At 44.0% G+C, this 20,375-nt stretch overlaps 3 protein-coding genes across 3 annotated transcripts; 1 reads left to right on the top strand and 2 right to left on the bottom strand.

Annotated features, from left to right (window-relative positions):
* Window positions 1–375: 375 nt before the first annotated feature.
* On the bottom strand, window positions 376–3,030 carry LOC137790432 (uromodulin-like). Its single transcript, XM_068584669.1, has 9 exons — window positions 2,972–3,030; window positions 2,814–2,876; window positions 2,480–2,682; window positions 2,248–2,370; window positions 1,937–2,124; window positions 1,691–1,845; window positions 1,297–1,542; window positions 1,048–1,213; window positions 376–928 (listed from the first exon to the last, which is right to left on the bottom strand). Exons 1-9 carry the CDS (start codon window positions 2,989–2,991, stop codon window positions 839–841), a joined length of 1,254 nt encoding a protein of 417 aa, XP_068440770.1. The 5' UTR covers window positions 2,992–3,030; the 3' UTR covers window positions 376–838.
* Window positions 3,031–10,113: 7,083 nt separating this feature from the next.
* LOC137791049 (pancreatic secretory granule membrane major glycoprotein GP2-like) lies at window positions 10,114–14,196 on the top strand. The gene is made up of 12 exons (XM_068585754.1): window positions 10,114–10,127; window positions 10,746–10,986; window positions 11,244–11,385; window positions 11,492–11,582; window positions 11,678–11,740; window positions 11,872–12,074; window positions 12,202–12,324; window positions 12,448–12,635; window positions 12,727–12,881; window positions 13,030–13,275; window positions 13,359–13,524; window positions 13,644–14,196. The coding sequence occupies exons 1-12, from the start codon at window positions 10,114–10,116 to the stop codon at window positions 13,731–13,733; spliced, it is 1,722 nt and encodes a 573-aa protein (XP_068441855.1). The 3' UTR covers window positions 13,734–14,196.
* A 1,959-nt stretch (window positions 14,197–16,155) lies between these two features.
* Window positions 16,156–19,400, bottom strand: LOC137790433 (zinc finger protein 177-like). The gene is made up of 2 exons (XM_068584670.1): window positions 19,126–19,400; window positions 16,156–17,839 (listed from the first exon to the last, which is right to left on the bottom strand). Exons 1-2 carry the CDS (start codon window positions 19,262–19,264, stop codon window positions 16,950–16,952), a joined length of 1,029 nt encoding a protein of 342 aa, XP_068440771.1. The 5' UTR covers window positions 19,265–19,400; the 3' UTR covers window positions 16,156–16,949.
* Window positions 19,401–20,375: the final 975 nt, after the last annotated feature.

Genomic DNA, 20,375 nt, shown 5'->3' on the forward strand with positions numbered 1-20,375 from the left:
CCTCACAGCTTCTAACATCTAAACTCATTTGTTTTCAAGTCTGCAACAAAAGGGTTCTTAACCAGAACAATGTTTATTTAAATGACATTTTTGAATCCTGGATGAGTTTGATCTCCAGGAAGAGCCTTCATGAGACTACAGATAGCTCCTGTCAGCTGTAATACTCACGAAGACAAGTTGTACTAAAAATATATGTAAACAAGCACATCCATCATATTTAATAATGCAGTTAATCTCACACCACTTCAAAACCTTTTGGGGATTTCAGCAAACACAGAACAACATGGAGCAAGCACACAAACACAAAGATGGATGAAATGAATGAATGAGACTCGTGTTTGTTTTACCCACTCCCTTTATTCATTTTTTGGTCTTTTTGATGCTCATAACATAATCATTGTACGACAGCATGTCTCTGTATAATTACATCTACAGTTTAAAATGACAATCTTCATTAACTTCAATCTGATAATCACCTTTTTAATCTTCAAATCAGTATTTTCCTTCATTTGCATCTGAAACCTGACAAACTTATTTCAGCTTCACGTCACAGAAACACAGAGATTGTGTTTCTGCATCAACTAGGTGTCATTCAGGCTGTGTGCATTTAAAGTACAACACATGATGTTTATTTTAATGAAAAGAACCCACAGCACCAGGAAGTACTGCAGTAAAACCCTCTCACCCATTATCACCCCACACACAGGTAGAACTCTACATGTTCACCTGCAAAAATACCCTTTAATCAATTATAATATAATCATATAATTAATTAGAAACCCATTAAATTCATTCTTTCATGTCCAGGTCATTGGTCAAAAGGGGGCGGGGTCTTCTCCTAGTTGCTCCAGGCCATAGTGATGAGTGCTGGATTTCCATCTGCAGCTTTAGATCCAGAAGATCTGCGCTTCCTCTTACTGGGGCAGACCTGAAACACAGAGAGGACGGTGAGAAGGCCACCTGACCATTATAGTACAGGTACACGTTGATTTAAACTGAATAAACCGGTTGAAATATTACGAATCCCAACCAAAGAAGAAGACATACCGGAGCACAGGGCTTGGAGCCCTTAGTGATGCACAGCTCCAGTTTGCAGTGGAGGTAGATCTCAGATTTCTTCGCGGAGAACTCAAACATGTTGAAAGAGAAGACGGTGGAGGTTCCCTTCCCGTTTCCCTCCATCTTCACCGTGCCGTCAGCTTTGTTCGGGCATCTGCTCAGAAACAGGAAAACAAGACGATGAGTTCCTCTGCAGACGACTCTCACAGCAGCTGACGAAGAGTTTCTTGCTCTCACCCGTCCTTGACGAGGTGGTATTTCACGGTGCTGCTAGCTTTCGCCTCGTTGGTGGCCCAGCAGGAGTCGGTCACCACGGAGACCATGCCCCCGTCCAGCCCCGTGGTCTTCAGCTCCACCCAGATCTGCTGGTTCAGCTTGACGGCCGTGGTCTTGGTGATGAGGCGCGTGCGGCCGGCGTCGGCATAGGCGTTCATCATCAGAGTGTATTTCCAGTCCCCAGACACAATCTCCTTTACCACAGAGCTGCAGACACACACACACACACACACACACACACACACACACACACACACACACACACACACACACACACACACACACGTCAGCTGTGTCAAACTACAACAAGCTGCACATGAACATACAGGTGAAGCTCCGCCTCCTCCACACACACCTGTCTTTGATCTTGAAGGACACACTCGTGATGTCGGGCTTCTTGTAGAGGCAGGAGAAGTCGATGTTGACTTGGTCGTGGCGGGTGATGACGCCGGCCTTGGAGGCGTCCCTCGTCACGATGGCGTTCTTGTAGAGGATCTGGGTGTCGGTCGTCTAGAGGAGACAGCAACACAAGTCATTGTCACTCCCTGACACCAGTGTGTTTCACTTGTGTTGAGACAACAGACCGGAGGACAGAACCCACCGACACTTTGGTCCCGCAGGCTTTGCTGCTGTTGAAGCTGAAGGTCACCATGTGGGTGTCCTTGTCCATGAGGCCTTTGCAGGTGGGGTCTTTGAGGTGGAGGACGGTGTAGTCGATGCCTTTCTCCTGCAGCAGACATCCGGCCAGAGAAACCGTGGCAGAGTCCTTCTTGCAGACCGCCGGCTCGCCTGAACACCCGACAGCACATCACGTCAAACACATCCAAACTGCACTGTGTGTAGCACTGTACCTAAGCAGAGTGGTAGCAGCAGTGTGTGTAGCCGCAGTTTGTGTAGCAGCAGTGTGTGTACCTAAAGTGTCGGTGTAATTGGAGGTGAACAAGGCCCGACAGAAGCAATGTCTTTCACCGAGCTTCTCGCCGCAGAACTCGTGTTCGCTGCAGTGATGCTGCAGACAGGAAGCCTTAGGGACAGCTACACACACACACACACACACACACACACACGTGTTCCTTTCCAGATAAAGAGTAGATATAAAACATGTGATAATGCTTAACGAGGAGAAAGTGAAGGAGGGTCTTACAGCAGTTGACCTTTGACCTCCAGTCGCCCAGACTGATGCTGGCCTTCAGTCTGTAGGACTCGGCGTAGGCCTCTATGAACTGGCACTTGAGACCGTCCACCGCCGGGTATTTGCACAAAGTGTCTTTGCAGGCGTCCACGAAGGGCTGAGGGTCAGTGACCTTGTGACCAGCAGTGAAGGGAGCTTGCTTCAGGAGATTACAGCTGGTCCATGCAGAGAGGAAGGGGCGGGTCTTATTAGTGTTCACCTTCCACCGCGGTCACATGACAGCGTCGCGGCACATGGGAATGTACGGTGAAGGGAGCGCTCGGTGTTTTGCTGGGTCACTTCTTACCGTTCGGTGGAGCTCTTGCAGTCGATCGTACTGTCGGCGGCGTCCTTGTGCAGAGTCGCGCAGCTAGGGGGCGACAAACGGCACATTGCATTGGAACCGAGACGACGCAAATAAACAATGAATATCAGTCAGCGCATCAAGGTGAGACCAAGTCGTACTCAGTCACAAGGGTCTTCATAGCAGCAGCGGTGGTTTTCTGGTTTTTGTCACTGGGGTTTCCACATCAACAAAGTCGCGCAGCTAGGGGGCGACAAACAGCACATTGCCTGGACGCTTTTTCATCTTTTTATCAGTACAGCACGTTCTCAAACACACATGTCCGTGTCAGCTTTCGAGAAGCTGCTAATGTGTCTTGGCTTAAGGCCTCCATCGGCTGGTTCTCATCATTTCACACCGGAAACGTTTTCCTCACTTGCCGTTGGCTTTACGCTGTTCCAGGGGCGGTTTCTTCAGCTGACGTCAGAAACAAAGGTCCAAGATTACTCTGCGCCGAAGTCCCACTTTCATGGCCGTCCACCTCGCCCTGACCAGCTACCGGCGCCACTCTCTCTTAAAGCGACAGTAACACAATTCTAACGCATGCAGACTGTTCAAAGTCCATTCACTCCACAATCGTTATACAGTAAAATAAAACATACAGTGACCTACTGCAGACAGTTACATATTTTACATAATAATATCCCTTATTATTTATCATAACCCTCATATATGATAATGTACGCATTAAACACTTCTTTATTATACACGTGCAAGTCTAATATTAACACCCCAGACTATTACAATTCTACAAAACCCAACACCACAAAGAGATAAACAAAAGAGGGTTTATTCAGCGAGTGAGAGAGAGAGGGAGAGAGGGAGAGAGAGATGCCACCCGTAACACTAATTATTTTATTTGCCTGGACACTTTTTCTTCTTTTAATAAGTACAGCATGTTCTCAAACACACATGTGCGTGTCAGCTTTCTGGAAGCTGCTCACGTGTCTTTGCTAACAAACCTGTTGTGAAGCTGCTGCAGCTCTTGGGTTCGAGGCCTCGGCTCAGAATGCAGAGGCACTCCATCATGTGTCATCGTCGTATGCTCTCGTCCTTTGAGGGAGAATATTTGCATATTATAGAGGAATGTTCTGATGCTGTAATTACAGACAAACGCAGCAGAAACCCCTCAGGTTAAAACCACTGAAAGAATCCAGTCCAGGAGGATTTCTGAAGCCTGTGATTGACATGTGGGCGTGTGAACGTTGAGGACGGACCTAAAGACGTGAAGAAGTCACAGTTCACGTAATGGAAGTTTGATTTGATCGTTTATGAGGAACGGTGAAATGAAACATGGATTTATTGAAGCTGAACCCGTCCTGACCCTTCATTAAAACAATGTCATCCTCTCATTGGATGGAAGCAGCTTTTATTTAATCAACAACATGAATCCTCACTGAAGCAGCAGTCGGACCACAATGCATTGCAGCAACAGCAGATTTGACTGATGTAGAAACTGTACTTCCAATAAAACTGTTCACTAGTTACACATGTCATTTAACTCCTTTATTATTGAGACACTTTTAGTTCCATTCAAACAAAGTCATGAGTTTGATGCTCAACACCCCCCCGCCCCCCACATGTGTCTCTACCGGTGTTAAAAACAAACTACGCTCCTGCTCTCAAACAACCTTCTTCTAAATACATATAAATATTATTTCTAGAGATAAAACATGATCAAGCATCATCCTCCACATGTGCATGCTGTGTATTGTCTTATGGACAGACATGAGATATCAAATAATGACAATGAAAACCTCCTCCTGCTCTTCTTCTTCCTCCTCTTCCTCCTTTTTCTTCCTCCATAACTTCATATGAAAGAATCAGAGTCATATCTGGTGATGGTGTTGATCAGCTGTATAAAGCAGCTTCAGGTAGAGACACTGTGTTTCTTCTCTCAGGACCCGATTCACTGTGAACTCCATGTTCTGGATTCCTGAGTTATTAGAAAAGCAAGTTACACAACAGACCTCCAGGTGACAAAAAGCCCGTTTGGGGACTTTTGGAGATGTGAAGTCTTGCGTCTTTCCTGTTGTCAGAGGCCCCGGCTAGTCAGTAACTAGGGGAGGCCGCGAGTAACAACGACACGAGCCACTAAAGAGTGTGTCCAAGAAGCCCAGGTGGTCGTGAAGAAAGAAGGACCAGAATCAATAAGTTATAACAACAATATTTAATAAAGAGACGATGAATTGGACAGATACAACACTTGATCAAGTTTCTCTAAATCTGGGCCGAAACCACAGACTGTCAACAGTTAGCTGTCGCCTCAACGTGCAGCGAACAAGAGACTGAAAACAAGCTCTGTGCCTGTTTTCATACAACTGGTTGTCTTGGCTTAAGGCCTCCATCGGCTGGTTCTCATCATTTCACACCGGAAACGTTTTCCTCACTTGCCGTTGGCTTTACGCTGTTCCAGGGGCGGTTTCTTCAGCTGACGTCAGAAACAAAGGTCCAAGATTACTCTGCGCCGAAGTCCCACTTTCATGGCCGTCCACCTCGCCCTGACCAGCTACCGGCGCCACTCTCTCTTAAAGCGACAGTAACACAATTCTAACGCATGCAGACTGTTCAAAGTCCATTCACTCCACAATCGTTATACAGTAAAATAAAACATACAGTGACCTACTGCAGACAGTTACATATTTTACATAATAATATCCCTTATTATTTATCATAACCCTCATATATGATAATGTACGCATTAAACACTTCTTTATTATACACGTGCAAGTCTAATATTAACACCCCAGACTATTACAATTCTACAAAACCCAACACCACAAAGAGATAAACAAAAGAGGGTTTATTCAGCGAGTGAGAGAGAGAGGGAGAGAGAGAGAGGGAGAGAGAGAGAGAGAGATGCCACCCGTAACACTAATTATTTTATTTGCCTGGACACTTTTTCTTCTTTTAATAAGTACAGCATGTTCTCAAACACACATGTGCGTGTCAGCTTTCTGGAAGCTGCTCACGTGTCTTTGCTAACAAACCTGTTGTGAAGCTGCTGCAGCTCTTGGGTTCGAGGCCTCGGCTCAGAATGCAGAGGCACTCCATCATGTGTCATCGTCGTATGCTCTCGTCCTTTGAGGGAGAATATTTGCATATTATAGAGGAATGTTCTGATGCTGTAATTACAGACAAACGCAGCAGAAACCCCTCAGGTTAAAACCACTGAAAGAATCCAGTCCAGGAGGATTTCTGAAGCCTGTGATTGACATGTGGGCGTGTGAACGTTGAGGACGGACCTAAAGACGTGAAGAAGTCACAGTTCACGTAATGGAAGTTTGATTTGATCGTTTATGAGGAACGGTGAAATGAAACATGGATTTATTGAAGCTGAACCCGTCCTGACCCTTCATTAAAACAATGTCATCCTCTCCTCTCATTGGATGGAAGCAGCTTTTATTTAATCAACAACATGAATCCTCACTGAAGCAGCAGTCGGACCACAATGCATTGCAGCAACAGCAGATTTGACTGATGTAGAAACTGTACTTCCAATAAAACTGTTCACTAGTTACACATGTCATTTAACTCCTTTATTATTGAGACACTTTTAGTTCCATTCAAACAAAGTCATGAGTTTGATGCTCAACACCCCCCCGCCCCCCACATGTGTCTCTACCGGTGTTAAAAACAAACTACGCTCCTGCTCTCAAACAACCTTCTTCTAAATACATATAAATATTATTTCTAGAGATAAAACATGATCAAGCATCATCCTCCACATGTGCATGCTGTGTATTGTCTTATGGACAGACATGAGATATCAAATAATGACAATGAAAACCTCCTCCTGCTCTTCTTCTTCCTCCTCTTCCTCCTTTTTCTTCCTCCATAACTTCATATGAAAGAATCAGAGTCATATCTGGTGATGGTGTTGATCAGCTGTATAAAGCAGCTTCAGGTAGAGACACTGTGTTTCTTCTCTCAGGACCCGATTCACTGTGAACTCCATGTTCTGGATTCCTGAGTTATTAGAAAAGCAAGTTACACAACAGACCTCCAGGTGACAAAAAGCCTGTTTGGGGACTTTTGGAGATGTGAAGTCTTGCGTCTTTCTTTGTGGGCGTGATGAGCAGCACCTGCATAAAAAGAGATGGAGACACACAGCTGGCACATCGGGCCGAGAGGAGAGACCAGACCTCCACCTGCAGAGCTCCATCTCCCTGCTGCTCATCCAGACCTCCACCTGCAGAGCTCCATCTCCCTGCTGCTCATCCAGACCTCCAGACGGTAAGACGCTTTCTCTCTGCCGGGGTTCATGTGTCTGCAGTCGTTCCTCTCACTAGACACCACCTGTTCCTCTCGGTAAACACCACCTGTTCCTCTCGGTAAACACCACCTGTTCCTCTCGGTAAACACCACCTGTTCCTCTCCCTAACCACCACCTGTTCCTCTCGGTAAACACCACCTGTTCCTCTCGGTAAACACCACCTGTTCCTCTCACTAAACACCACCTGTTCCTCTCACTAAACACCACCTGTTCCTCTCGGTAAACACCACCTGTTCCTCTCGGTAAACACCACCTGTTCCTCTCCCTAACCACCACCTGTTCCTCTCGGTAAACACCACCTGTTCCTCTCGGTAAACACCACCTCGGTAAACACCACCTGTTCCTCTCGGTAAACACCACCTCGGTAAACACCACCTGTTCCTCTCGGTAAACACCACCTGTTCCTCTCGGTAAACACCACCTGTTCCTCTCACTAAACACCACCTGTTCCTCTCACTAAACACCACCTGTTCCTCTCGGTGAACACCACCTGTTCCTCTCGGTGAACACCACCTGTTCCTCTCGGTGAACACCACCTGTTCCTCTCGGTAAACACCACCTGTTCCTCTCGGTAGACACCACCTGTTCCTCTCGGTAAACACCACCTGTTCCTCTCGGTAAACACCACCTGTTCCTCTCCCAGCTCTCCACAGCCTCCTGCAGCGTCTCATCATGACACCAGCTGCTCTGCTGCTGCTGCTTCTTGCAGGTGAGCAGCCGTTCAAAGGGTCCAGCTTTACTTTAGAATACAACCGTTTTGTTTTAAAGGCTTTTAATGAGTAAAAAAAGTGACATTTTATTTTTAACGTCTGCCTTGGACACAGATTTTCACTTAATTGCTACTTTTAAAACACTCGTCCATGAAATTAATACAAATGAATAAAGTGCATTTAATCAACATCAGTGAGTCTCGTTGGGACGATTCATTCCATAGATTCAGTTGTTCATAAAGGCTTCAACTTTAACTACTTACGTCTATGAATTAAATGATGGATCCAGACACTGAAAGAAAAATATAGATTGTTATTAAGTTGTTTCATCTTTTACAGCCAGAATTCAGTCAGAAGTGAGTCTTCATTGCTGTGTTTCTGTTCTTTTGCTTCACCTGCAGCTGCTGCCACCCAGGTGGACTCTGCAACAACACTGACCTCTGCTGGTGGAAATGTGGACATCCGCAGCTGTCCCCTCTACATTTATGGAAAATCATACACCTGGGCGGAAGTGAGTAAAATAAACTAGATTATATTCTGGCTATTAATCTGAGTCGTCCACTTGAAATACAAACAGTAAAAGTACAACATTTGCCAGTAGTGGAGTATTACTATAAAGTAAGTGACGATACTACAATACAAGTACCTCAAAGTTGTAGTAAAGAACAGCAGCTCACCTGCAGCTCAGTCTCAGTCTCCTGGTCGTCATCGCTGACCTTTCAGATTTGTTCTCTCATTAAATATTACCCACAAATCCCCAAATGACCAGCCAGCTCTCTGTGAACGTCACGTCCTTCTGTCCAACGCAGCTCACAGGTTAAAAAAAACATGTACGAGGAAACGTGGGACAGAAAGATTCTCACCAAAATAAGAAAAATGTTCTGATATTATTTTTGGTTTAAACGGAGTTTGTTTTTGAGAAATAAAAAAACACTATAAACAATTCAAATGTTGCGATATATGTCACGAAAGAGATGAAATGATGCTGATGTTGAGTCAAAGTCTGTCTTTTAAAAGATGAATATTGTTGTTACTTCATGAATGTTCTGTGTGTTTTTTATTTCTTTTTTACAGGTGAAGTTCAGTTCAGAATCACTTTTTAAAATTTGTTTCAAAAACACGGAAACTGAAAAGGCAAAGGACTGTCTGTCCCTGGAGAGCGGAGACAAAGCGGACAACGTGTACGCGAACATGATTAGATCCGGTAGAAGGCCTGGATCAAATATTCATCAAGCTCTGAACAACATAAAAACCACATCAACGTGCTATAATAACTTCCAAATCAAAAGTGGTTCTTCCACTAAAGTAAGTCCTCATCAGTTCTATGTTTTTTACATTGATGTTTTTTGTAAAACGTGACATTTCTAAAATATTTTGGACTCATTTCATAATATTCTGTCTCTTGTCTGTTTTGTGCTTTCAGTATTATATACAATTGCACTCGTTTGGCAAGCAAACAGCTTTGCAGACTTTCAGTTACACTACTCAAGTTCCTGCTGTAAGTACATGTGAAGAGTGACTTTGTTATGACCTTGAGCCGACCCGCTCTATGACAAGTGAACAGGGCCGACCTCCGGGTGTGACCTCAGCCGGTCGGTTGCTCTCGTGCTTTAGTTCCAGTCGAGTCTCTTCCAACCAGATGGAGTTCAAACTTTTCACCTGCAGAGAAACAAAGAACACATTTGTTTCTTTTTGCTCGTCAGAAACAAAGACGGCTGTCAGATTTCACACATTCCCTTAGTGCAAACTTGTAAATGTTGTGCTCCGTTGTTACATAAATGCATGGATCGAGTTCCTGTGTGCACGTGTAAATACTTTGTGTTGAACCAGAAGGACTTGTGTCTTTGTTGTTGCAGTGGATTCTGGGTGGAAACTTTTCATGAGTCATTTGGGGTTTTAAAACATTTCGGGGTAATTTATAGAAAATACGTATTGAATCTAATTGTAAAATATTGGAGGCACAAACTGTTGATGTGTAATAATTATGCAGGGGCAGAAGCCCCGCCCCCTCTCAGATTCCACCAGTCTGGGAGGTTAAAGGTTAACTTCTGGTCATGTGATGCTGAGGTCACCACTGCTCTCACGGTCCCACTGAAACGTCCTAAAGCTCAACACAAACACAAGAAGAGGAGGTTTCAAAGCACTGGAATGTTTTAACCTTGATTTATGTCCAACACTTTTTCTAGACCCTGAAGGCAACGGTCGATGGCGTCTCAATGGAAACAAAGACATTTACTACTCAGACATTGAAAAACGTAGGTTTCATGGACCTAAGTTCATGCAGACTCTCAGGTAGGAACATCAGGTGGACTGGGACTCATGTGAAGTCTAATAATTGCTGTTATTTCCATCTGTTGAAGTTGATATCAAACTAATTTCATGAACCTTTCATCACCTCACAGGTGGTGGGTCTTTAGCATACGGTGCCAGTAAGTTACTGGATGCTGCCACCTGCACCACTCAGCTCTGCAGCCAGGCTGCAGTCCTCTCTTCAGTCGCATGTAAAGCCCCAGAGGTTTGCCTCAACAGCAAGTAAATATGTCCTCTTTTATACGTGGAATACATCTTTAATAAAAGTTAGACTGACTGATTTTAAATGAAGTGGACCGAATACTTTACGGATGAGATGAAGGTCAAAGCAGCAGAGATATTCTGGCTTTCCCCGGATCCTACATTTCCCACAATGCAACCCAATAAACATAGCTATTCATTATATTAGAGTTGTTCTCATAGAGAAGGGTTTTAATAAACTGATCTTACGTGTTAAATCTTTTTAATTTCATGTCAGGATTTAAACTCCTCAAATGAAGTGGAGGCTCCATCTTCATTGGATAGAAGCTCTCTGAGTCTTTGGAGTCGGCCTGCAGACACGAGCGGACACTAAACATGGTCTCTTTGCGTCTCCATCAGGTGTCAGATACTCACCCCTGTGTGCACTGTGAGCGGATCCTCCGTCATCGATTTCCACGGCAGCCTCGCCTCCATCCCGGATCGCTGTGGATACACTCTGCTGAAGCCTCTAATAGGATCTGATTTTGAGATCCGTGCGGGTTTCCTGGAGCGACGCCGTACAGATGTGTCTCACCTGGACCACGTGCTGATCGTTCAGTCAAATAAGAAGTTTCTTCTGGGACAAGGTGGAACAGTTGTGGTGAGCTAATCCATCTGAGCAGAGTCTTCATGGGGTCCTTTGATTCTTTGAGGATCAGTACAAGCCAAGAGCTACTTTGTGTTAAACTTTCTATAGATGGAGCGGGGTAGAAGTATCAAGCAGCATCAAATAGAAATACTCCAGTGAAGCTTTGCAGGAATACTTCAGTATTTGTGTACAGCTGTTTCGCTCCTCCTGCGAGATGCTGTGAGATGTGAGATGTGAGATGTTTCCTTCACGTCTCCTCTCTGCTGCAGGTCGAAGGCAAAACTCTGGACGTCACTACCAAGCAAGAGGTTCATGGGGTGAAGCTCTCCAAGGACAAGACCGGAGTCACTGCAGAGCTGTTGACCTCCAAGGTCACGGTCTTTTTTGATGGCAACACCGCACACGTGTCAGGTACAGAACCCTACATCCTCTCTGGACTGAGTTTCAGAATAAAAGCCCTGCTCATGAGGGTCAACGGCCATTGATTTGCATCTGATTGTCTCCTGACATCTCCCAGGAAGCCCGGTGGGTGTACAGGGTCTGTGTGGAAACCCCAGTGACAAAAAACAGAAAACCACCGCTGCTGCTATGAAGACCCTTGTGACTGAGTACGACTTGGTCTCACCTTGATGCGCTGACTGATATTCATTGTTTATTTGCGTCGTCTCGGTTCCAATGCAATGTGCCGTTTGTCGCCCCCTAGCTGCGCGACTCTGCACAAGGACGCCGCCGACAGTACGATCGACTGCAAGAGCTCCACCGAACGGTAAGAAGTGACCCAGCAAAACACCGAGCGCTCCCTTCACCGTACATTCCCATGTGCCGCGACGCTGTCATGTGACCGCGGTGGAAGGTGAACACTAATAAGACCCGCCCCTTCCTCTCTGCATGGACCAGCTGTAATCTCCTGAAGCAAGCTCCCTTCACTGCTGGTCACAAGGTCACTGACCCTCAGCCCTTCGTGGACGCCTGCAAAAACACTTTGTGCAAATACCCGGCGGTGGACGGTCTCAAGTGCCAGTTCATAGAGGCCTACGCCGAGTCCTACAGACTGAAGGCCAACATCAGTCTGGGCGACTGGAGGTCAAAGGTCAACTGCCGTAAGACCCTCCTTCACTTTCTCCTCGTTAAGCATTATCACATGTTTTATATCTACTCTTTATCTGGAAAGGAACACGTGTGTGTGTGTGTGTGTGTGTGTGTGTGTGTGTGTGTGTGTGTGTGTAGCTGTCCCTAAGGCTTCCTGTCTGCAGCATCACTGCAGCGAACACGAGTTCTGCGGCGAGAAGCTCGGTGAAAGACATTGCTTCTGTCGGGCCTTGTTCACCTCCAATTACACCGACACTTTAGGTACACACACTGCTGCTACACAAACTGCGGCTACACACACTGCTGCTACCACTCTGCTTAGGTACAGTGCTACACACAGTGCAGTTTGGATGTGTTTGACGTGATGTGCTGTCGGGTGTTCAGGCGAGCCGGCGGTCTGCAAGAAGGACTCTGCCACGGTTTCTCTGGCCGGATGTCTGCTGCAGGAGAAAGGCATCGACTACACCGTCCTCCACCTCAAAGACCCCACCTGCAAAGGCCTCATGGACAAGGACACCCACATGGTGACCTTCAGCTTCAACAGCAGCAAAGCCTGCGGGACCAAAGTGTCGGTGGGTTCTGTCCTCCGGTCTGTTGTCTCAACACAAGTGAAACACACTGGTGTCAGGGAGTGACAATGACTTGTGTTGCTGTCTCCTCTAGACGACCGACACCCAGATCCTCTACAAGAACGCCATCGTGACGAGGGACGCCTCCAAGGCCGGCGTCATCACCCGCCACGACCAAGTCAACATCGACTTCTCCTGCCTCTACAAGAAGCCCGACATCACGAGTGTGTCCTTCAAGATCAAAGACAGGTGTGTGTGGAGGAGGCGGAGCTTCACCTGTATGTTCATGTGCAGCTTGTTGTAGTTTGACACAGCTGACGTGTGTGTGTGTGTGTGTGTGTGTGTGTGTGTGTGTGTGTGTGTGTGTGTGTGTGTGTGTGTGTGTGTGTGTCTGCAGCTCTGTGGTAAAGGAGATTGTGTCTGGGGACTGGAAATACACTCTGATGATGAACGCCTATGCCGACGCCGGCCGCACGCGCCTCATCACCAAGACCACGGCCGTCAAGCTGAACCAGCAGATCTGGGTGGAGCTGAAGACCACGGGGCTGGACGGGGGCATGGTCTCCGTGGTGACCGACTCCTGCTGGGCCACCAACGAGGCGAAAGCTAGCAGCACCGTGAAATACCACCTCGTCAAGGACGGGTGAGAGCAAGAAACTCTTCGTCAGCTGCTGTGAGAGTCGTCTGCAGAGGAACTCATCGTCTTGTTTTCCTGTTTCTGAGCAGATGCCCGAACAAAGCTGACGGCACGGTGAAGATGGAGGGAAACGGGAAGGGAACCTCCACCGTCTTCTCTTTCAACATGTTTGAGTTCTCCGCGAAGAAATCTGAGATCTACCTCCACTGCAAACTGGAGCTGTGCATCACTAAGGGCTCCAAGCCCTGTGCTCCGGTATGTCTTCTTCTTTGGTTGGGATTCGTAATATTTCAACCGGTTTATTCAGTTTAAATCAACGTGTACCTGTACTATAATGGTCAGGTGGCCTTCTCACCGTCCTCTCTGTGTTTCAGGTCTGCCCCAGTAAGAGGAAGCGCAGATCTTCTGGATCTAAAGCTGCAGATGGAAATCCAGCACTCATCACTATGGCCTGGAGCAACTAGGAGAAGACCCCGCCCCCTTTTGACCAATGACCTGGACATGAAAGAATGAATTTAATGGGTTTCTAATTAATTATATGATTATATTATAATTGATTAAAGGGTATTTTTGCAGGTGAACATGTAGAGTTCTACCTGTGTGTGGGGTGATAATGGGTGAGAGGGTTTTACTGCAGTACTTCCTGGTGCTGTGGGTTCTTTTCATTAAAATAAACATCATGTGTTGTACTTTAAATGCACACAGCCTGAATGACACCTAGTTGATGCAGAAACACAATCTCTGTGTTTCTGTGACGTGAAGCTGAAATAAGTTTGTCAGGTTTCAGATGCAAATGAAGGAAAATACTGATTTGAAGATTAAAAAGGTGATTATCAGATTGAAGTTAATGAAGATTGTCATTTTAAACTGTAGATGTAATTATACAGAGACATGCTGTCGTACAATGATTATGTTATGAGCATCAAAAAGACCAAAAAATGAATAAAGGGAGTGGGTAAAACAAACACGAGTCTCATTCATTCATTTCATCCATCTTTGTGTTTGTGTGCTTGCTCCATGTTGTTCTGTGTTTGCTGAAATCCCCAAAATGTTTTGAAGTGGTGTGAGATTAACTGCATTATTAAATATGATGGATGTGCTTGTTTACGTATATTTTTAGTACAACTTGTCTTCGTGAGTATTACAGCTGACAGGAGCTATCTGTAGTCTCATGAAGGCTCTTCCTGGAGATCAAACTCATCCAGGATTCAAAAATGTCATTTAAATAAACATCTTCAGCCATTTGTTTAGGTACATTGTAAAAACCTAGATATACATTATTCTATTACAACATATATTGTGAAACGTGTCCACGAGGTGATGAAGATACAGAGATGAGACTCCTCTGCTGCTCAGGCTCATAGTGACCCGCTCACTCAAAGTCAAGCCAAAAGAGTTGTGGGTATTTGTATTGAAAGTCAACTTTTTTAATAGGCTGTGTCTACTACCGGACACTTGAACACCTTGAGCACTGACTTTCAGTGCTTAGGGCACCACACTGACAAAACCAGCAGAATTCACTGAAAGTACCCGGATGGCGCTCTACAAACAGTCAAAAAATGCAGTGTAAAAACAACGGACAGTACTCACCCTAAACGGGCGCCATCTTGGCTACGTAGCGGAGGAGGAGGAGCCCTTTCCGCCAGCTTTTCATGAATTCATTTATATCCTCCTGCCGCGATGGAGGCCTTAAGCCAAGACAACCAGTTGTATGAAAACAGGCACAGAGCTTGTTTTCAGTCTCTTGTTCGCTGCACGTTGAGGCGACAGCTAACTGTTGACAGTCTGTGGTTTCGGCCCAGATTTAGAGAAACTTGATCAAGTGTTGTATCTGTCCAATTCATCGTCTCTTTATTAAATATTGTTGTTATAACTTATTGATTCCGGTCCTTCTTTCTTCACGACCGCCTGGGCTTCTTGGACACACTCTTTAGTGGCTCGTGTCGTTGTTACTCGCGGCCTCCCCTAGTTACTGACTAGCCGGGGCCTCTGACAACAGGAAAGACGCAAGACTTCACATCTCCAAAAGTCCCCAAACGGGCTTTTTGTCACCTGGAGGTCTGTTGTGTAACTTGCTTTTCTAATAACTCAGGAATCCAGAACATGGAGTTCACAGTGAATCGGGTCCTGAGAGAAGAAACACAGTGTCTCTACCTGAAGCTGCTTTATACAGCTGATCAACACCATCACCAGATATGACATTGCAACACAAAATAAACAGACAATAGTACCGTATTTATTAGTTGAGACTAGAAAAAAACCCTTACTTTGATGATCAAATAAACGTGTATTTAGGGGGAAAGTGAGAAGATGAGCTTTATTTAGTCTGGTTCACGTGGGGGGACGCCACATGAAGCAGGATAGAGATGGTTCCCATAACAAACACCTGCTCTTTTGCTTTGAAGTTTGAAATGTGTACAACTTTATATATGTTGCTGCAAACAGGTGTTCACACAAGTGTGTGTGTGTGATATGTTTAAATGCCTAGTGTGGAGGATAGCATAAGGTCTTAAGGCAATCAGATATCCAACTTCATACCAGCTGTTGCAAGTCTGCCCTGAGATGTAGCTCAGAAAACAAAAGCCATGTTGTGCTGTGTAGAGGCCTAACCTGTTGTGTAGTTGTTGTTCACTTTCAGTGGTGCTCAGTAACATTCCCCGTGGTACCGCTCGGTAACTAGCAGAGAGAAAAGAGTCAACACTTCTCCATGGAGCGAGCCTTAGCTAACGAGCGTTGCACGCACACACACACACACACACACACACACACACACAGACACACACACACACACACACACACACACACACACTTCCAAATTATTTGCAAGTTACACTAAACACAAGCCATTCATCATCTATATGAATCCAAATGATTTATATCACAACCTAAAGTACTTAATATGTGTTTATTTCATTTAATTATAATAAGAAAACTCAGATAACAGGATAGGCTGGACGTAACGGTGGAAATCATATCAGTGAACAATACATTTCCTTATTGAAGGCAATTCATTCACATTTCACATCCTAAATATAAATGTAACTTCTATTAATCATGAACACACAGATTTAAGGTCAAAATAAGAACAGGCTGCTGCAGCTTAACTACAATCACTGCGACAAATATGTAACAACATTGAACTGAAATAATTTTGGTGGAAACTTTGGCTGAACTTTTCAACAGTTTTTGAGTCACCATGAAAGCAATTAGAACATAATACTTAAACAGCTGTTACAATAGTCGTGATTCAAAGAAAGAAAGTTTGGTCAACGAAAAGGTAAAATAATCACGTCCTAAATCAAAGGACAGAATCCCTAAACCTCAAAGAGATGAGATCAATAGAGGATGATGAAGAAGAAAGGAGGATAGGGATAATTCTTTAGTAATGGAACAAAAATGCAGTTTCTACAGTCAAACTAAATCAAGGTAGTAATGAGTTTAAACTAGAGAGAAAACGTTGCTGAAGAGAAAGAAAGTTAAATCTTTCCCTCAGTTTCATCACCTCTGATAATTCAGCTCAAACCATGGTGCTGCATAAAGTACATAATTTGACAATATAAAACTTTGTATCTCTTATAATTCATACATACATGGCGATACATAACACATGAAAACAATATCGGAGAAACACACACCAAAGAATGTAAATCGATGTGAAGCTTCATCTGAGCTGAACTCGACTAATTTGTTTCTCCTGTGTGGACAATAAAATGACATTTCATACTTTGCTTCTGTCTAAATGTTTTACCACAAACTGAGCAACTAAATGGTTTTTCTCCTGTGTGGCTAGTCATGTGAGTCTTCAGGTTTCCCTTTTGTGAAAATGTTTTACCACAAACTGAACAACCAAATGGTTTCTCTCCTGTGTGGCAAGTTGAGTGACGTTTCAACATATTTGTGTTTGGAAATTCTTTCCCACAAACTAAACAACTAAATGGTTTCTCTCCTGCGTGAGTACTAATGTGAGTGTTGAGGTGCCTCTTTAATCGAAACTCTTTCCCACAAACTAAACAACTCAATGGGTTCTCTCCTGTGTGGCCAATCATGTGAGTTTTTAGAACACTACGAAATCTAAATGTTTTGTCACAAACCGAGCATTTAAATGGCTTCCCATCACTTCCAGGCACTTCATTGTTTTGCAGAGGGTTTAAATCAGACTGAGGTTCCTGAGTCTCCTCCCAATCTCTACTGTCATCAGTCTCAGGTTCAGACGAGTCCACAGTCTCTGGTCCTGGATGTCCTTCTGGGTCCTCTTCAATGTGCGGGGTCTCTGGGTCCTCCTGTTCCTCTTTAATGTGAGGGGGCTCATGGTCCTCCTGTTCCTCTTTAATATGCAGAAGCTCAGAGTCCTCCTGTTCCTCTTTAATGTGCAGGGGCTGTGGGTCCTCCTGTTCCTCTTTAATGTGCAGGGGCTCTGTGTCCTCATGTTCCTCTTTAATGCGTGGGGGCTCTGGGAACTCCTGGTCCTCTTTTATGTGTGGGGGCTCTGGGTTCTCATGGTCAAGACCTGAGCTCCAGTCCTGGTGCTCAGAGGGAACCTCTTCTTTAACCACCAACAGCTGCTGGACGTCTGTTGGACAATGATAAAATACATTCATGTTTCATGGTTTCATATTAAACTCTATCATTCAAGAGGTCTATCACTGAAAATACCGTGAATTGGTTGTGAATAAGAGAAGCATGAACCCTCATAAAAAAGATGCTGCTGCTGTTATTAATTGTCCTTTAATTTGAAAAGAAAGCAACATAATAAAGCCTTGAACTGCAGAAGAGGATGAACCAGTGATCCCATCAGGGACGTTCCGGTGAAACAAACGCACCCGTAAGCTGGAGAGCAGAAGATCTGTGCAACCAAAACTAAATCTGAGTTCATGTTTACAGTTTAAACACAAATCCGAGAGCAAGCTGAGACCAGTGGAGTGTGAGAACAAGGTTTAGAAGGAGAGGCTGAAGAAACTCTGAAGGGAAATCAATAAGTCATGATTTGAAATGACAAGAACACAGAAAGAGAAAGAAAAACTGTCATCTGAAAAGTACAACATGTACCTCTTTGAATTAGTACAGTAAAAAGTACATTATGTACTGCTAAGATGTACAGTAAAAAGTACAATGCATACCCCTGAGATGTAGTACAATAAAAGTCCAATATGTACCTCTGAGATGTAGTTAAGTAAAAGTACAATATGTAACCAAGACATACAGTATAACGTCTGAGCTGTGGCACAGTTAAAGTACAATATGTACCTCTAAGACGTACAGTAAAAAGTGCAATTTATAGCTCTAAGATGTACAGTATAAAGTATAATATGTAGCTTTGAGGTGTAATTCAGGGAAAAGTACAGGATGTACCTTTTTAGATTCGTACATTAAAAAGAACAATAGTTAGCACTGAGATGTAGTAAAGTAAAGGTACAATGTGTACATCTGAGGTGTTGGACAGTCAAAGTACAATATGTACCTCTAACATGTAGAGTAAAAAGTACAATATGTACCACTGAGGTGTAATTCAGTAAAAAACAATATGTACCTTTGGATGCATCGTAGTAAAAAGTATGACCGTGTTTAAATACTTCAGTAGCTACAGTACCTGTAACTCTACCTAGTACATGTGAATACTTCAGTATAGTACCTGTAACTCTACCTCAATACATAATGTGAATACTTCAGAACAGTACCTGTAACTCTACCTCAATACGTGATGTGAATACTTCAGTACAGTACCTGTAACTCTACCTCAATACATGATGTGAATACTTCAGTAAAGTACCTGTAACTCTACCTCAGTACATGATGTGAATACTTTCTCCAGAACTGGCTGCATCAGTTCAAAGTGATGAAGAAACAAACAGAACCAACCTGCTCTTTGTGTCCGGACTTCCGGGTTGGAAACAGCGTCCAGTAGTCTCCGTTGTCGCTGGTTCTCCTCCATTGATCTAGAAAGTTCCTCCTCGTACTCTGCTATCGCTCTTTCAAACAGCGTTTGGACTTTAGACATTTTCACACAACGACAGAAACGTTTTCTCCTCACAAACTCCGTCACAAACCCCGTTTCCTCTCCGTTAAACTGGGACTAGCGTGCTAAGCTAACTTCAGTATCGTTGTAGGCTACCGGGAGATGAGTCAGAGGAACAACATCCGGGAACAGAGGTGAACGTCATGCACACGTGGTCAACAATAAAGGAAAGAGCTGCTGTCCATCAGACATGAACAGTTACGGACTGCTGACCCCTGCTGGTGAAAACCTGAACCTTCAAGGACTCACTGACGTCACCTGATAAATTATTGAATGTGAGAGACTGTAAAGCTTGATAAGGTGTAAATATAAATGGGACAGGACTTTGCTGCAACAGTGATGTCAATACTTCGATTTGGACACACTGGGTTTAACAAAAAGAAAACATGAAACAATAGTGTGCAAGTGTGACGAATGTGGGCAATAGGAAACAATAGAACATGTTATTTTACACTGTCAGAAATATGAGCATGAAAGAAGACGGCTAATTGGAAGTCTCTACAATGAAAAAAGTACAGTGAAAAATCACAAATATTCTGCAAAAGAACTCAAGTAAGTGCTGTCAAGTACGATGTGAAAGTCAAAAGCCAAAGTCAGCTTTAACGTCAATTCTTCTATGTGCAAACATACAGAAACATACATTGTAAAGGAGTGCAAGTGCAAATAGATTAAAAAATAAAATAAAATGAAATTTTGAATTAAGAAAACTACCGATCTTTATTGTAGCAGCAGTCAGACGTAGGAGTCTAAAATATATTTCAGTGTCTTAGAACAACAAATAAAGAAAATATGAGTAATTGTAAGCCTCGGCAAGGAAAAAGTACAGTTAGATATGTAATATTCTACAAAATAACTCAAGTAAGTGTCATCAAGTACTATTTCTGTATGTTAGAATAACAAATATAATTGATAAAATATTTTTTTTAATTATTATTTTGTTTTGTGGAATTGTTATATGTATATATTTATACATGTTATTATTAATATTAATAATAACAGTATTATCTTCTTTACACTCCACACTAGTTGGTGGCGGTAAAGCACCAAGCAGTTGTTTGCCAACCGCCAATGTACCTCGAAGACGAAGAAGAAG

The sequence above is a fragment of the Clinocottus analis genome, unplaced genomic scaffold (genome assembly GCF_023055335.1).
Source record: "Clinocottus analis isolate CAN_PGR_092001 unplaced genomic scaffold, fCliAna1.0.p SCAF_2, whole genome shotgun sequence".
In the NCBI taxonomy this organism is placed as follows: domain Eukaryota; kingdom Metazoa; phylum Chordata; class Actinopteri; order Perciformes; family Cottidae; genus Clinocottus; species Clinocottus analis.

Coding starts and splice junctions, on each gene's coding strand:
- LOC137790432 (XM_068584669.1), bottom strand. CDS start 2,991: ATGAAGACCCTTGTGACTGA. Junction 2,371..2,479: donor GAGGTCAAAGGTCAACTGCT/GTAAGACCCTCC, acceptor GTGTGTGTGTAG/CTGTCCCTAAGGCTTCCTGT. Junction 929..1,047: donor GCTCCAAGCCCTGTGCTCCG/GTATGTCTTCTT, acceptor TCTGTGTTTCAG/GTCTGCCCCAGTAAGAGGAA.
- LOC137791049 (XM_068585754.1), top strand. Junction 11,741..11,871: donor TGCAAGAGCTCCACCGAACG/GTAAGAAGTGAC, acceptor TGCATGGACCAG/CTGTAATCTCCTGAAGCAAG. Junction 13,276..13,358: donor TACCACCTCGTCAAGGACGG/GTGAGAGCAAGA, acceptor GTTTCTGAGCAG/ATGCCCGAACAAAGCTGACG.
- LOC137790433 (XM_068584670.1), bottom strand. CDS start 19,264: ATGTCTAAAGTCCAAACGCTGTTTGAAAGAGCGATAGCAGAGTACGAG. Junction 17,840..19,125: donor AGTCCGGACACAAAGAGCAG/GTTGGTTCTGTT, acceptor ATTGTCCAACAG/ACGTCCAGCAGCTGTTGGTG.